The sequence below is a fragment of the Pinus tabuliformis genome, chromosome 2_2 (assembly GCF_031772625.1).
Source record: "Pinus tabuliformis cultivar Carrire ecotype Pingquan chromosome 2_2, CPIR1, whole genome shotgun sequence".
Lineage (NCBI taxonomy): Eukaryota > Viridiplantae > Streptophyta > Pinopsida > Pinales > Pinaceae > Pinus > Pinus tabuliformis.
Window position 1 is genome coordinate 743,533,586 of NC_142300.1, and position 18,449 is coordinate 743,552,034.

Consider the following 18,449-nt stretch of genomic DNA (forward strand, 5'->3'; position numbering starts at 1 on the left):
GACTTTAAGAAAGCCCTCATTTTTATTTCCCATTTATCAAAGTTCCCATCGAACCTTGGAACCTCAAATAGAATGCTTTCAAATAGATTGTTTTCTATTTTAATAGAAGAGGGAGACACAACCTTAGGGGATTTGAACACTTTCTTCTTTGATCTTGCCATTCTTAACTATTTTTAAAATCCCTGACTATGTTTTCAAAATGACTCACTGTTTTTCCAACAGCAACTCAAAAACTTGAGAAATACCTGAATCCCTTTGGCTGAAACTTCACACTGCTGGAGAAGCTTTACTGCTGCTGCAACAAGAGTCTTTCCTTCAGCTTCCTTGACACTTTTAAAGAGCCTGAACCAGCTCTGTCACCATCAAAGAGCCTGGACCAGCTCTGATACCACTGTTGGGTATTTTTGCAATGGGAAAATACCAAAAACCAAACAAGCAAACACCACAAACACCACAGAGGCAATGCTTTGTTTCCTTCTGCCACAGGATCTTTTTGTGCAGAAGGAAGCTTTAAAAAAAAATCTCAGAACGGAGTGTTACACAGCCATAAAATTTTTGTATTCATTAAAATATAAAATGCCTGAAACAACATTCATCCTCTTTTACTGAGAGGGATTCACCAAAATTACATTCACCCATCAAAAACAAAATTCTGTCTCCACCTGAGAATTTACTGTGCTGGGTTTACTGCTGTAAAACCCTTTTTACATTACCGCTGTAAAATAAATTTACATATGCTTACCAAAAAAATTATATGCCTCCCCTGCTTGCAGTATTTTACTTTTTTTTTCACCACCAGTTAACAAAAACATTTCTTAACAATATGCGCTCCCCTCTTTTCTTTTCTTCATGCACTACTGTGCATTTTCTTCTTTCACACTACGCCCTCCTCATTACAATGAGCAACTGGTTTTTATGCACTGCTGTGCATACTTTTCACTCTCACACAATACAATGTCAACTCAAAGAAAATATATGCGCTCCACCGTTTTTTTCAATATGCACTGCTGTGCAATCATTCTTAGCTTTTCGCTGCTCTGGTTTTTTTTTTATTGATCAACGCATGTGCAAAATCATTACAGCCCTTGAGCACATGTCTTTTTTTTTGGCTCGTTATATACAAAAAAAACATATATATAAAACCAAAACAAAAACACCTGAAAACTTTATGTGCCGTAAATAAAAAACATAAATATCTACCTACTTTCTACGACACCATTTATCTTGAGTTTAATTCTTTTGCAGAAGGGACATGCGGTCAACGAAACTTGACTCTTACTTCACGCATGATTTTTAATTCGATGCAGGTTCGTATGCATCTTGGAGCAATCGACGGCGGGGGTAGATGGAGTAAATCGGACAGCTGACAAGAATATCGGAAGCTAGTTTGCTGCAGAACTTTAGCGCCCGATAAATTACGTTTGCTTACGTATGGGGAAAGCCACGCGTCTACCCCATATTATATCGGGCTCTTGTATACGAAAACCACTTTCTGCTGGAAGGCGGTCCGATATTGGAAGGCGGTTTTGCTGAGCGGTTTGGGCGTTGGTACGGTTGCGTGCTTGCTGAGTTGATGGCGGATTTCGCTGATCACTGCCCTGCCATGCCATCGCTGTCACGGTCCACGTCCGCAAACTCCGCTGCAGTTGGAATTAACATTCCAAAATCTTTGTGCAAGTCGTTGGAACGGCACAAAAATGCGTTGCAACTGAAAGTCTTAAAATCGAATGGAGTTAGAGCATGGTTTAACAAATTCATTTTGTGTTTTGATTCGCAGCTACTGAGGGCCCTTCAGTATTTGCACTGTGCCAATGTGCTACATCTCGATTTGAAGCCCCAAAACATTCTCATAACGGAGAACCAGACAGTAAAAATATGTGACTTTGGTCTTGCTCGAATACAAACACTAGAAATGGATAATAAGGTCATCACCAAAGAGTACAGGGCTCCGGAGCTGTTTCTCAAACACACGGGCAATCGGTCTAATTACGGCCCAGCTGTTGATGTATGGTCGCTGGGTTGTATTTTTGCAGATTTGTTGCTCCAAAGACCATCATCGTTGGCTTTCCGAAAGACCATCATTCAAGACAAGGACGTTGTAACAAAGATCGCTCAAACAATTGCTCCACCTGAGGATGACGATCTCTCCGAAATGATCGGCGATGAAGATACCCGCCAGTACGTCAAAACTCAGTTGCCTCCTACTCCTTCGAGTCCGTTGACGCATAGATTTGTGGATGTAGCAGATATCCGCGCTGTGGATTTGTTAGAGAAAATGCTTGTATTTAATCCTCGGAAAAGAATCAGCACCGCAGACGCACTTCAACATGAATACATGGCCGAGATTACAGTTGAAGTGCTTACCCAAAAGCTGAATCTAAAGCCTGATCAGGTTGAAAGGTTGCAAGATTTGACTCCTCCACGCATCGAGATGCCTGTGCAAAATGCCCACCCATTTCCCAAGCGAGACGTATGGAAGATTCTTCTCGATCGAGGCTCGAATTCTCGAGCAGCTCAGTAAATGTTAAATAATTTTAGAATGTGACGACATTAGTAACCTGTTTTCCAAACGTTGAAGCCATTGGTTAATTTATATGGCGAATATGGAGAATACCTGTCTGACTTGTGATATTTTACTGTGCTGACCGAAATGAGTGTTTGATGTGTTATATGATTACGAAAAAGTTATGAAACGAAAATTCTATCAATGGTTGATGATTTATTCCTTCTTGAAGTCATACCTGTACATTGTGGCAAATCATTTGAATTTAAATTACAAGTGTGAAATACTCAGAGAAAGGGAAAGGTATGGGATGGTTTTGAGTTGCTGAACTTTTTTGAAATGGGATGGATTGGAGTGAGGTGAACCACTTACTCTTAATTACTTTTATGTATCCGATTTCTAAATCAGGAGAAGTATTGGAGTGAGGTAAACAACTTCTCTGGTCTATATGATTTCAAAATCATGAAAATAAAATTGATTATTTTCAATAATATATATTATTAATTCTTTTAAATTAATATATTTTTTCTGAATTAAATTATATAATCTATACAGTTATAATTTTACATTTATTATATTGAAAACATATTTCAAATAACAAATTAATCCAATTCTCACTTCAAAGCTGAAATATTTATTATTTACGTGCACTAAATCATTTTTAACCGCTCTGGATTTGATTCGTTGATCCTTAATCACAGTGTAACGTTAACATTTTATTACGGAAGTAATGTTGAACGATTCACTTAAAATGACTATCGATCTTGTTTTTGAGGAGGGCCTTCTAGCTATATGTGCAAAATTTAGTTTAATTTTGAAATTTGAAAATATTTCAAAATTTTACCGTAACAGTTGGGAATGAAGTAAAAAAGTTAACTTCAATTGACCTCACTCATATTTCAAGTCAGATTCAAGTTTCAAATCAGAGAAAAATAGAGCCAGTCAATTTTTTTTTAATCAAAATCAACAATAAAATAAAAATAGCTCCCATAAAACGCCAATGACATGCAAGACGGAAGAGAGAGAATTCTTTCAGACTTCGCTAGGTTTATGAAGGGTCAATGCGGTATAAATGAGTTTACAGAAATTTAATCAGTTATTGAATATTAACACCAACCGTTGATCATCGGTTTAGAGGTAAAAATTTTGCAACGAATTTAATCCATTATTGAATATTAACACCCACCGTTGATCATTGATTTAGAGGGTAAAACAAATTTCGCAAGGTTTAAAAGACGTTAAAAGAAAAGAATAAATAACTCCAAAACTTATTATAAATATCATTGGATTAAGCATGATTTGATTATAACTAGCCATATTATTTCGTGTGTTTCAAAAAGCTTCCATCCTACGCATTATTGTTCTCCATCAAAACCGATGTGCGTAAGATTGGGATGCACTGCCCTCACATAGGATCCTATTTCTTTGCACCCATTAAGTTTGTTTAACATTTGGCACACCAATTATAATGCGTTTCAAGTTTCCCACCGGTGTTCCTCTTGCCAATTAGGTGTAGAGCTGTCTCACTTGTATGTGGGCATGTTAGAGATATCAGTAATAAAGAATATTATTTCTGCCAATTTAATTTGAAAGGAAAGTTTTTTAATATAAATACTTTTTCTCATATGTAATATGGAAAAGTTAATGTATTGGTGTGAGATAATGATTATGATATTTTGGTTTAAATTGAAATATGGAAAAATAATAAAATATTAAGTTGGAAATTTAATTTTAATTATTTTTATAATGAACTTAAATATGAATATGGTATAATGACATGGGATGTAAGAATTTGAATTGATGTTTTGACTCTATAAGTAAGTTATATATATATATAGATATATATATATATATATATATATATATATATATATATATATATATATATATATATATATCTTCTTCCTTTCAAACCAGTCTTAGTCGTTTTCTCTACTCTAGTCTTGGACCAGCTCGTCTTGAGGAAAGGTTCTTGCAGAAGTTGAATGCATTACCAATCTTTCTTTCCCACTCCTTCCAGTCAAGTAGGAGTCGTTCAGTTTGGATAGCTCGATTCAACTCAAGGGATAGTGGGCATCGAATCCTGACTTCTACTATTTTATTTGAATGAGGGCAGCAGTCTTCTCGATTCCGGTAAGCACTCATCAAATGGTCTCAACGGGCAAATACACATGAAAGTTGGTAAACAAGGGCCCTTACTTCTTAGGGGTCACTCACTATTCATATGGTGAGGGTTTAATGAAGGCGCGTTATAGGGATGGATGGCTTGACGATCTGCTCGGATGAGAGAAAGCTGCAAACAAGTTACCCTCGGCTGCAACAAACTTCCCCTCGAGTTTGCTTTTAGGAAGGAGTCGAGTTTCCACTTCCGGTTCTCGAGAAAGCAAGCGCAGGTACTCTCGGGGAGAGGACCAAGCGAGATCAAGCAATCGAGGGTATCCTATTACGTATCAAGAAAGACGCTGGGTACTCTATCTTTGAGCTTTCCCTTTTTTGAGCAAGTAGATCAGTTATCCCCTTTAGTGGGTTCAGTGGGTCGGTCTATATCTTGGGAGTATTCCATTCCTTTGATCGAGGACTCAACTCATTTCTCCTTAACGAGCAATCAAATGTGTGACGCCAGACCATAATGAAACGCAGGGAATGGGCCATAAAGAATGAGAATACGCGAGTGGGGCTGAAAAATGAAAGAATGTGTTGGGGTCTTTGTATGGCTCTGTTACCGCCGCCTTAGCTACTAGTAGTGCCTCTGCCCGTGCTCTAGCGACCTATACCTCTGCTTCTTTTACTGGGTATGTCGTGGCTCGAACTTCAATCGAATCAATGAGGTCAACTCCCGGTGAAACAACTCGGTCAAAAAGGTCCACTGGATCAAGGGATTTATCGCTCGACCATAAGGGAGAGGGAAACTGTCTCTTTCTTTTGGTAAACTATCTCTGGGACTGGGACTAGATCTTAAACTAGCACCGATGCTGGCTCTGAAACGAGAGGATCTGATTCTGCGGGATCAACTTGAATGAACCGGTGGGTAAACTTCTGTTCTTTTTAGGCTATCTCTTTGCCCCTGCTACCTCTGCCACTTTAGATGATGCTACTGTTGGTGTGGGACTGGAAATGGGCGGGGTGATGCAAGGCAATTGCTTACCTTATTCCATCAGAATTGCCATTATCTCTTATTTACCCCTGCCGCTCCTTCGATTCAGGTGAAGTGGAGATAACACGAATCGAATCTTACCTTTATATCATTTTATAAGGGGCCGGGGTTTCGGCATAATACTTAGGATCCTATTCCTATCATGACGGGATATGTGATCAAGAAGTGTCAAAGCTGGGATCGAATAAAAGAAATCTGAGCAGACGGGAGCTTAAACAGTTCGAATTCATGAAACGCCGCCCAATCGATCCAATCCCATCACAAGACCAACCGATCTCGACGCCAGCCTTCCAAGCCATGCCATGCCAACACGCGCACTCGACTTGGCAGCCCGGGCTGGAAGGAAGGCGTTGGCGTTGGCGTTGGCGTTGGTTGTTTTAACGTATACAGTACACTCTACCGCCAATGCCATAAGGGGGGGTGGGTGGCCCAGCCGAACACATGCGCTCGAGCTTGCTCATCCATATCGCTTTCCGGCACGATTCATTCAACTGGCAAGCTGCTTTCCACTATTCTATACGTATTATCGGCATTGATAAGTTCCCCCGCCCTATTCTTATGGAAGCCTTGCCCCTACTACGATTATGAATGCCAGGGCTTGAGCTTTCACCCTTGCATCAGAAGAAATAGCTATGATGGCAGTTCAATGAGTGGCAGTTCAATTCGGGCCCTTATTCTTAGTAGGGCTTATAAGTGAATGAGTCCCAATTCGAGTGATCTCACCCCTATTAAAGATCACCATTCATTCAGAGATATGTGCCTACTATTGAACCGGGCTCGTCGATAAAGGCCTTTTCCGATCACCCAATATTTCCAATTCTTTAGTTATCGCCCAGTTATGAATCAGTCAAACCCGGAACAAAGTGCTATTCGCCAGAACTTCTGCCCTCTCTCTCAGCTCCCACTTGGATATCTGGTGGCCGTTACACCTGCTTCGAACTCCTGACTATTATTACCCCGACTATGAAAATAAGGGCCCCGTTCGAGATGTTCCTGAATAGCCTGTTTTCAAAGTATAGGCTTCTGCTTCGCGAATGTGCTAGTAGAACGATTTCGCCAGGGGCTTCTTGGTAGATACTCCTCGCCTAAACCATCCATTTTTGACCTGTATGCTCTCCAATCCATCCCGATATCCATTCGCTTTGGTGTAAATAGTAGCTATCTGTTTCTCCCTCTACTCTTTTTGGGCTGCCCTATTATTATAAAAGGGGCAACAATCGTAATAATAGGGGCGTTGCTTTTTATAATAGTAACACCAATTTCTTTTTAGTCGCAAACTTAATGCCATCGAGATGGGCGGGATCGGTAGTTGTGAGAAGGCCTCTAACTCTGCTTTTATAATGAGAAAGGGCTCGCTAACTACTTCGGTTTTCCAGCTACTCGTTTCAGCGCTTTAATCTGAAATCGCAATTGTTGTCTAGGGGAATACCTACATCAATGGCAGGCAGGTTGGACCCCCATATTGAAATGACCTTTCACTTATACCAGTACTTAGCCAATTACACCTGTACAAGCTCTTAGTGATATATAGCTTTATTTAATAGGGAAACATAGTAGATAGTATAGTGTGTAAAGCTATTGTATCGATGTTACTATACCTAGTATTCACTCTACATAACCCTTAACCTAGTTCATATTAAAGCAATGGTTATCATAGTCAGCTTCACTTAGCAGGTAACTCATGTTAATTGAATACAGAAACAAGCTTATCCCATTGTATAACTGTAATCAATCATTGCCTAAACTATACTATGCTTGTTACTAGTCAAAGAAATAGTAAGAGTAACTAGTGATGCTTATACTCTTATAGTTACAGAGACCATTCCAGCTTAAGCTAATCAGTAATCAATAGGTACAGCTCTGATTAGTGTAAGTATTACTGTGATTCCCTATTAAGTAAGCATGTTCTATAGCTATTACATACTTTCACTTACACTATGTATTCCAATCATATAAGGTATGTAATCATAGTATGAACTCCATATTACGACTAGTTTCATTACTGTTACTTAGTTATACCTGTAATCTCTAGTACTATAAGGAAGACGTATTAGTCTCGTAATATCCCTAATATAGCTCATATCAATCTCTATCAGTATTTGCTTGTTATATCAGTCTCTTAGCTGTCATATACAAGGGAAACCAATGAGAAACACCTAGTCTAGTATAAACTAGTATCACTAATACCACTTGCTTATGGTGTCTGCAGTTTAGTTATGACTGTAATAACCCATATCTTGTGGACAACGGTGAAGCTTAGTCATAGTGTTTACATCATTCCAAAGCACACATCGATTGTTCATGTTGATTAAGTAAGGTAAATCAATGGTATATATAATGTTCATAAGGTATGAATATGCAACATTGTAATGACTAGTATCATGTATCAGCACTGTGTTCGTTATCTTACACATATAAGGTGATTACCATTGTTATGCTTAAACATATGAGTATAGTGTTACCCATTTATCTAAGAGCAATGAGTCAATAGAGTAAGCTAAACCAAGTTGATCACTAGTAATTCAGAGTACTAAGCTTCATCGTACATTGATAAGTAATCATACCTCTATGGAACCAAGTGAATCATAGTGAACGCAACCAATACTAATTGAATAGGGATACTAATAGAGCATGTATGAACTCTATGAACTAGCTATCTTATATGGCTATGAAAGGTATGGTAATATATTAGTAATCATATATATAAGTAATGCCATAAGTTACATGAAATGAATACAGTAACTTGGAACCAGACCTGTTGCTCTATTCAACCTAGTTACTAGTAATACAGCTGTTCATTCATATTAAGATCACTTGTTACTGATATAAGCTAGTATCACTATTCTAGTAATCATGATAAGCTTAAATCCCATAGAGCTCTTGTTATACAATGTACCAAGCTTAAGCTGCTTTATCACCATAACTAGAAACAGTATGTTTGACTTATGGATAAAGAGGAGTCAATACTTATCATAATGATCACATAACATGTATTGAATAAGGACCATGTGTTTACAGTCAATACAGGAACATAGGGAATCACAACAATGTATGGCATTCATTCATATTATGAACACAGCTATCATGTAAGAGCTATACAGGTCACTTCTATGATTTAAGCTTATCATTAAGCTACTAGTAATTGATAACAGTGATACCATTCGACCCTATCTAATATGGATTTATTTATGATGGTTCCTTAGCTTGAATACAACACATGCTATCATATACAGGTATGTATGTTTACTCTATTCAACCATAGGTTTCATACGGCCACATATCCCTGTTATTAGAATCATGGTGTCTATAGTAGTCAGAATACCAATGGGATTAGTACCTCTGCATCATTCTATCTTTGTCATTAGGTTAGTATACATGATGGGTTATGATAGCTTGAATACCAATGCTATTAGGTTACATGGGTTACAGTATTTTCATCAATACCATTAATCTAAGTAACATAAGGTTATACTCTATCTGCCTAATTCAGTACCAGTTATAGATAGGGCGATGAAGCTTACCTTAATTATTTAGCTGGCTGCATGGAAGAAGCACGGACACTTGGACTGCAACAGGATGCCTTGGAACCTTTTGAATATACTTTGTAACCTATGCACTAGAACCTCCAGCCTATACCTTTTGTGCTAGAATAATAGCCTTTGAAAACATCCATACTGACCCTTTAGCCTCTACTCGGAAACCTCCGCCTCACCCCTCATACAGAACCTAAACTCCATAAGCCTATGACCTTTAGCCTTGAACCTTTTGCCTTGAACCTTCACCCAGAAGCCTTGGACCTCTCACCTCTAGCCTTCACAGCCTCACCAAGCCCCTTTTGCCTTTCACCGGGAAGGAAGGAGCCCTTTTAGAATTCATGGCCTTTTGAGATACTTAAAGAAACAGCTAGCTCTATACCCATCCTCCATCTCTCTATCTACCTATCTGCCTATCTGCCTATCTGCCTATCTGCCTAACCTACCTATCTTACCTACACATCTCACCTTCTACCCATATATCCCATCCATCAGACTATCAGACTAAGACACTTTATACTGCTTAGACCAATCAGACTAACTCTATATCCATATATAACCCATAGCTTTCTAGCTATATATAGACCAGCATTACATACATATCTTATGATTCTTATTACACCGCGACACATAGCGACTACTTTACACTTCACTTACACTCTTAGCCTGACCTAGTGCTTATCTTGCTACCTTGACTCAGACCAGCTATGACTATTATCACGCGTGCACACACACATACACACACATACACGCACGCACACCCATGCTACTTCGTTATCTCCTTGGATTGATCGATCGATCAATCAGTTTCATTTGTTAGTAACTTGGGATACATCTCCTTTCTATCTCTGGTCTGTTGATAACATGGGGCCTTCTATCCCCGGTATTCGTTGATGTTATTATCCTTCTCCTCTCTAGCGATTACCCCCTAGCAATGAAAAAGGTACTTCTCTTCACTCTGGTCTGGTGGCAACTTGGACTGGTGGAGTTAGGTGAATTGTGCTAAGTCTCACCTCACGCTGGGGGCTACACCTATTCCCCCCTTGACTGGAACTGCCTGACTAGCATGAATGACTATGTGTATGGCGTATGATCTTTGAATGGTGAATCAACGTATGTAAGCATCGTCATAGCATCCAGTCGAGGTAGAAACCCTCACCATATGAATAGTGAGTGACCCCTAAGTAATATGGGGCCCTGTGTTCCGTAGCGGTAAGTGATGTAGGAACTATTGTTTCGTAGCGAGCCCCAAAGTAGGAACTTGGTTCCGTAGCGAGCGGTGCCTTCCTTCCCTGCGGTTCCTTCTCCCCCGGGTATCTAGTGATGGGGGAAGTGTGGCTCTTCTTGTATAGCTACTCCTGTTATTCCTGGCCATGCATGACGAACCTCTTATTTTGTATAATTATATGAAAATTGAATTGATATTTTTGAATATATTATTTTTTTTTATAGATTTTGTGTATAATTATATGAAATTTCCCCGGATGCGGGTGCTCTGCACAGTCATTAATTCGATGGGATGGAGGACGGCGAGGTGTGAAAGGCACATGTCCAGCATGCGCACTGGATGAAATACTGGGTGGGAAGACGGGACTTTAAGCGAGGCAAGTGTTAAGGCAGATAGAATGAAGGGTCTCGGCATTATACAGAAGTTTGGCTCTACACGCGCTGAGGATTACCCACCTGCAACCACCCTGATAGCCACAGTAATGGCGGGTGAAGATCGAGGGAGAGGCGCCCGTTTATTTAAGTGTTCTAGCAGCAGCGAAATGCTACTATGCCTCATGATATTCAGAATCATTCTGGGTTTTGGTTCTGCAAAGGTCTTGGGTGGGTCTGGCTCTGTCTGTTGTTTTCGGATTATGGTTGAGGAGAAGGACTCTTTCGCAGTTGAAGGAGGCTGCCGCGGTGGTGTATGCAGATTTAATCTGGCTGATAGTAAAGGTTACCCGGGTTCATAGGCTGTTAATCAGGGCGGTAACGGACAGCTCTTTGATGGTAGCAGAATCCCCACTGTTGCGCCTAATCTTCCTGCGGCTGCAGGTAATACTCTCAATGTAACTTGTGGATTTCCGCCTGCGGTTGATTATTTTCATCTTGCTGTCTGCAATTTCTGGATAGTTATGACGAGACCCCGCCAGCGTTTGTTAAGCCGTAGGGGCTCCGGCCGTGGCAACCCCTCTCGCCCTTCTATTGGGCCGGATTCCAAGGAGCAGGTTCCAGACCCTCTAAGATCTGAAAACGTCATGAGACTGGGTCAATTTATCAATCCAAGTTCTCCAGGTTCTACCGGCTCGCCGTCCTTCGGCTCTGCTACTTTCACTTTTAATTGTGCTCTCAGTCGACCCCGAATTACTGCTCATGTCTCTGTGCTTTTCCTGGAAGATACCCAAGATGAAGGCGAGCCTAGTATCACTCTGCCTCACTCCCCTGGGCCTTCTCCTGCAATGCACTACGGGATATCACAGCCTACCAGCGCTGTCAATACTATTTCAATTGATCCAACTCAGACAGAAGGGACGGAAATTGACGAAGGTGGCTGCAGGATTGTTGAAGAGCCCCCTGATGTTTAATCCCATGTCTCAAATCCTCTTCAGTTTTTTGGTCATCTGGACAAGATTCAGTTTTTGCTCTGTTTGTCTGATTATATGTGTTTGTTCTTGTGTCGGATCTACTGTCATGTTTCATGTTCCAGTGATATGTGCATGTATCAGTGGTATGTTCATGTGTCGATTCTATAGTCAAGTCCCAAATGTTTCTTCCTGATTCCCCTGCACGGGATATCTTCTCTCATCTTACAGTTTTGGACTAGACATGCTCATTCGGCCTATCTCTCAGGCACGATGATTATTAGGACCCAATTGATGTAACAGTATTCTCTTTTTGTAAATAGTAGATTAATCTTACTTAGCAAAAAAAAAAAAATTATATGAAATTTGAGTTTTTTTTTGTTTTTTTTTCTAATTTGTTGGTTGAATTTGATATAAAATATAACACATGTTTTAGTTGAAGAATAAAGAAGGAGATGATTTTGTATAATAAGTTAAAAAGAAATTGTGAGATCATAGAGAAATTATTACATTAAGATTTAAAAAAAAATTGTGAGGTCATAAATACTAAAAGAGAAATAAGAACATAAGATATCATAAGGAGGTATTCAATCCAAATATATGTTCGATCTTGAATAGTGTAAAGAAGAAAATAGATATGGTTAAATTTAGAACAAATTCTTATGAGCTTAATAGTAAAATTGTGTATTGGTCAATTCTGAAAACACCATTAGATGAAAGAGATTGCGAGCTAAGGTTGAGGATGAAAAGCATTTCTTTTTTGATTTTCCAAGTTATAGTAAAGATAAATCTAAATTCCAAAATCTTTGTTTATCAAAACTCTATTGATCTTGGAAATCTTCTCTTAATGCTTTCCTAGGAAAAAATAAAATATTAAAATTTTTTTAGTAATATTTTATCTCCCTAAGTTCCTATATATTGTTTATGTCATAATAATCATCATCACGACCTATATGATGGAATTTCTTTAAAGTAACTATGAAATTGTAGAGAACACAAAGTTATTGTGCTTGACTCTTTCTTCAAAATTTATAATGTTAATTGTATATTCTTAAATGTTAATTGTATATTCTTAAACTTGTGAAAGTGAATAAATCTTTGGAATTTCAAATTATGTGTTAATACATGGTAAGAGATATTTACAAAATCAAATAATGTTATTTTATTTTTTAATAATAAGTATAAAAAAAACATGCATTTGACTATTATGATATACGTTCTGAAAAAATGTATTAAAAATTGTAATTTCAAAATATATTAAAGGAATCTACATTGTATGCTCTATATGTATAGATTCATGAATAATATTACCAATATCATTTGATTAAGGTACACCTATAGGTATCAGTGGGTGAAATTCCAAACCCATAACATTACCATCAGTGGATGATTGGTCCCATGTTCTGAGGGTGGTGGTTAGTCCACGTGATTCTTGGATGTGCTGTAGTTATTCCAAAATCTCCTACCTCGAAAATATAAATGAACTGAACATACAAATTTCTTGGAGCAGGTTCATGTTCTTGTGAAACACATACCAAGCATATTTGAATGTTCCTAGAGGCTACTCTAACAAGAATCTTTTTTATCATTATTATTATTATTATTATTATTATGTTAAGACCCATGCATAAAACCTAGGCATAGGGATGTAAGATGTCACTGGGGGTCTTTCCACTTGTAGTTATAAATTTAATTAAGACATTTCATGAAACATAATTGGGCATGGAGGCCTTGACCATGTTTTCGGTATGGAAACAACACCCTGAGGGCCTTAATAGTGGTCATAAAAAGGAATCAATAACCTTATGGCATAAGAATAGATTCTTAGACTTCAACTCCATAATAAATACTAGTATAAGTTAATTCCCTTGATGACATGAAGGGGGGACCCAACCTTTATCCAAATTACAAATATTTTACACATCTACAGATAAAAATGATACCTTAAAAAAACTTGCTTGCCCTCTTGATGCTTTAGGTATGTTCTAGGGCTCAAGGATCATGAATGAGACCTCAAATGATAATACTCTACCCATCAAAGGCTTTATTCTATTTTCAATAGGTATATGATGATCAATAGGATATTTCAAGCACTAGGTATAGATCTAAGGTCACTGGACAAAATCAAGAGAAAAAACCTAGGCCTTGAGTGCCAAATAAATCCTCAGGAATCTAGGTACATTGAGGACGTGTTGAACCACCACAAAGGACCTCAAAAGAGTATCCTTTTGTATCTTAATAGAGATATGCAACATTAGGATGTTCTAAAAATTGAGTTTGAGTAAGATATTTTTAGGGGTTTTTTAATGACCACCAACCAATCGAATTTTGAATAATGTAGTGGTCTTTGGTCTACCACTAACCATCTTCAATGAAATAATATGTTTTTTTTTATGGCCACCAACCAATTTGACTTCATCAATTTTATCCCCCACTTAAAGTTGTAACAGAGTTTCTTTTACCATTTGGCTCCCACACCCTGCCCCAACCCCCCCCCTTTTAGGTGTGGATAGTACAATCTTTGAATTTAGGGAAGAATTGGATGTGTGTCATACCCAAAATCTTCTAGAATAATTTCTTGATAGCTTCTTTTATTTTCCTTTCCCTCTTTCTTCTATTTCATTACCTCTATCTTCAGTTGATGGTAAGATTGATGCAATTATTTTATCTATTTATTCCATCTTTTGCAATTTATTCATTTATAATTATGTATCTTCTAAACCTACTTTTGTTTTAAAAAAAATTCTAGAAATGATTTATCTTCCCACAATACGTATAAGGATGGAGATCAAAACTATGACTCTCCATGTGACCAAGTCTTTGGTATTTTTTCTTTGCAGAATAATAGACATCTTGAAGATATCCTTCAGTGATAGACTTAACTAGTTTAAACTAATAAGGAATATGAGGTATTTTTCCTTTGTTTATCCCAATCCAAGTCAACATATATTGAATAATAAGTCCTCTCAAGGTCTTATAAACATCGTAGAAATACAATTTTGTTTTTTCATTTCCTTTTCACATTTTTTGATGATGTTGTTGTCATACTTTGATATTCAACTTCATTCATTCTTTTATGTACCAATTCACTGCATGATTCCACATCAACCAAATTTCTGATATCACAATGAGCATCAATCACCTGCACTATGTCTTTTGTGTCACAAATTGCATTAAATTTTGCATGATTTCATTTGTGTCACATGTTTCATTAATCTTTCGGATAATATTCTCTGTATCATGTGTCTCACCAATCTTATATAATAGCTCTTCTGTGTGACAACTTGCATTGACATTTTAGATGAGTTCGTTTGTATCACAACTTGCATTATATTTCTGTATGAGGTTCTCTATGTCACAAATTTCATAAATATTAATAGTTAATAAAGTACCACCTCCAATGTGATCCTACTTCTCGAGGTCCTCGAGGGTCTTCAACACCTTTCACCTCCTACGAATCTTGATTTACTAAAAGTTAGTTTGTAGTTTTTTGTTTTACTGTAGTTGATAGTAAGTTCTGAAAAATATCTATTTTCCATAGACAAATTGAAACCACCTAGTGACATACATAAGTTCCATTTTTTTAGGCAATGCAATATTAAATTAAAAACAAACCAGGCTTATTTCAAAAATAACTATGATATTTTTTAAAATATCAAATTTTAATTTTAATTATAATATATTTATAATATTGGTTGTGGTCACTTTACCAATTCTTTTTATATATATAAAAATATTTAAACTATATATTAATTATTTTTGTAATTAATAATAAAAATTAAATGAACTATTTAGAAGATATTTACTTTAAATCAGTTTGCTAATTCAATAGGTTGTCGGTTATAGGTCACTTTCGCAAGAAAAAAATTTATTTCTTTCTAGAGACGGCTCGTTTCCTTTTTCATCGAGGTACTTTTAAATTCTTTTTCTTTTGCTGCGCTCCCTGATAATTAACGCTCTGGCCGCTCGGAATTTAGCCAGCCCTATTCTCCAAGCTACAACAGGAAGTGAAATTTTATTTCGCTAGTTGGTTGTGATCCTGTACAGCGCAAACCAATTTGAAATTTCATTTCGCTGTTTTGTTGTTATTTTGTAGAGGATAAACGAATGCAGAAATCTATTGAAAAGCGATCAAAGGAAGATCCCCCAGATGTCCCTAAGGGGAAGAGAAGATTTGATCTATTTTCAGAAGGTTCTCTTTCCAACATTTTCACAGAGTTCATGGTAGACAAAAAGTATAAGCCTCTTGAGTATTTGGGCCGCGGATCTTATGGATTCGTCTGCTCCGCCATGGACACATCAAATAATGAGAAGGTTGCCATCAAAAAATTAGAAGATATTTTCAGATGCGCTACTTACACACAGAGAGTCATGTGTGAAGTGCTAATTCACAGCCAAATCAACCATCCTTTTATCGTGAGGTTTAAGGAGATCATGGCACCCATTAGTGAACATAATCGTGACGATATTTATATTGTGATGGAATTGGTGCATCAGAATTTGGCCCGATCTATTAGAAGAAGTCGACTAGGCGAAGGCAACAGCCACAAATCAGCGGCTCCCGTAAATGTTCAGTTGATTATGAACCAGGTAAACATATATAAATATTTCTGTTCTCATTTATAAGTATAAAGGGATTGCCGTGTTTTTGCTTATGCTTACGCTCATTTGAAGTTTTTATTATGCATACCCTCATTTGAAGCTGTAATGCTGATATTTTCCGTTAATATTTTCTATTTTAATTAATTAGTTGTCGTTACTTTGGAAACATTTCAAAATTCAACAGATAAAGGTGAGATTAATTTGCCTGGCTACTATCCATCAAATTCAAGAAAATTTATAGCCCAGATATCAAAAATTCAAAAAGTCAAAAATTCTCTCGAATTATATAGTAAAACAGTTATATATATATATATACTGGCATGCATAGGAATATCGCACTTTGAAACCCATTTTCTTCAAATCCGTTAACCACTGGCGGTTTGATTTTCAAACCTGATAGCTGTTATTCACTATAAAGAGATCGCTTTGTTTTAGTAAAAATGCTGTTAGTAATGAGATTCCAAAATTCTCTGGAATTAACACAGTCCATATATATAGTAGTGTATATCAAATACTAAAAGACTACCACTACAGCCATGCATATGAATATCGCAATCTGAATTCCATAATTCCTTTAGCTAAACTGCCAGGCCATGTTACTTATTTATATATTTTTTTCTTGAAATCTGTTAACAGTTGTAGAGGTAGCTGCTGTTCATTCCGGTAAGGATTCAAGCCGTCATTTGGAAATTTCTTGAAATCTTGGAGCTGTTAGTAAAAAAATTTCCACAAGTATGACAGCCAGTGTTAATTTAAATTTTCCTTGTTCACTTATTTATCTTATAATATTTTTGAATTTTATTGCAAATATTGTAGCCGTTGTTAACTTGATTTTCCTTGCAAATCTTGTAGCCATTGTTAACTTGATTCAGCCGCTGTTATCTTGATTTTTCTTGCAAATCTTGTAGCCGTTGTTATTTTAAAATTCCTTGAAACCTGTTAGTTTATGACACCGTTGCCATTTCTCTTTGTGCAAGTCGTTGGAACGGCACAAAAATGCGTTGCAACTGAAAGTCTTAAAATGGAATGGAGTTAGAGCATGGTTTAACAAATCCATTTTGTGTTTTGATTCGCAGCTACTGAGGGCCCTTCAGTATTTGCACTGTGCCAATGTGCTACATCTCGATTTGAAGCCCCAAAACATTCTCATAACGGAGAACCAGACAGTAAAAATATGTGACTTTGGTCTTGCTCGAATACAAGCACTAGAAATGGATAATAAGGTCATCACCAAAGAGTACAGGCCTCCGGAGCTGTTTCTCAAACACACGGGCAATCGGTCTAATTACGGCCCAGCTGTTGATGTATGGTCGCTGGGTTGCATTTTTGAAGATTTGTTGCTCCAAAGACCATCACCGTTGGCTTTAGGAATGACCGTCATTCAAGACATAAACGTTGTAACAAAGATCGCTCAAAAAATCGCTCCACCTGACGATGAGGATCTCTCCGAAATGATTGGCGATGAAGAGACCCTCCAGTACGTCAAAACTCAGTTGCCTCCTACTCCTCCGAGTCCATTGAGGCATAGATTTGCGGATGTAGCAGATAAACGCGCTGTGGATTTGGTAGAGAAAATGCTTGTATTTAATCCTCGGAAAAGAATCAGCACGGCAGACGCACTTCAACATGAATACATGGCCGAGATTACAGTTGAAGTGCTTACCCAAAATCTGAATCTAAAGCCTGATCAGGTTGAAAGGTTGCAAGATTTGACTCCTCCCCGCATCGAGATGCCTGTGCAAAATGCCCAACAATTTCCGAAGCGAGACGTATGGAAGATTCTTCTCGATGGATGCTCGAATTCTCGAGCAGCTCAGTAAATGTTAAATAATTTTACAATGAGAGGACATTAGCAACCTGTTTTCCAAACGTTGAAACCATTGGTTAATTTATATGGCGAATATGGAGAATACTTTTCTGACTTATGATATTTTACTGTGATGACCGAAATGAGTGTTTGATGGGTTATAAGATTACGAAAAAGTTATGAAACGAAAATTCTATCAATGGTTGATGATTTATTCCTTCTTGAAGTCATACCTGTACATTGTGGCAAATCATTTGAATTTAAATTACAAGTGTGAAAT

The 18,449-nt window shown here is 37.5% G+C and overlaps 2 protein-coding genes across 2 annotated transcripts; both read left to right on the forward strand.

The window, feature by feature from the left end:
• The first annotated feature begins 1,573 nt into the window (after positions 1 to 1,573).
• Positions 1,574 to 2,521, forward strand: LOC149194814 (mitogen-activated protein kinase HOG1-like). Its single transcript, XM_089407809.1, has one exon. It carries the CDS (start codon positions 1,574 to 1,576, stop codon positions 2,519 to 2,521), a length of 948 nt encoding a protein of 315 aa, XP_089263935.1.
• A 13,346-nt stretch (positions 2,522 to 15,867) lies between these two features.
• LOC149194815 (mitogen-activated protein kinase 1-like) lies at positions 15,868 to 18,182 on the forward strand. Its single transcript, XM_089407810.1, has 2 exons — positions 15,868 to 16,350; positions 17,439 to 18,182. The coding sequence occupies exons 1-2, from the start codon at positions 15,868 to 15,870 to the stop codon at positions 18,180 to 18,182; spliced, it is 1,227 nt and encodes a 408-aa protein (XP_089263936.1).
• The last annotated feature ends 267 nt before the right edge of the window (positions 18,183 to 18,449 follow it).

What these genes read in the sequence shown, in the direction of transcription:
- LOC149194814 (XM_089407809.1), top strand. Translation starts at nt 1,574, where the DNA reads ATGGCGGATTTCGCTGATCACTGCCCTGCCATGCCATCGCTGTCACGG.
- LOC149194815 (XM_089407810.1), top strand. Translation starts at nt 15,868, where the DNA reads ATGCAGAAATCTATTGAAAAGCGATCAAAGGAAGATCCCCCAGATGTC. An exon ending in TTCAGTTGATTATGAACCAG is followed by an intron (nt 16,351 to 17,438) that starts GTAAACATATAT and finishes TTTGATTCGCAG; the next exon opens with CTACTGAGGGCCCTTCAGTA.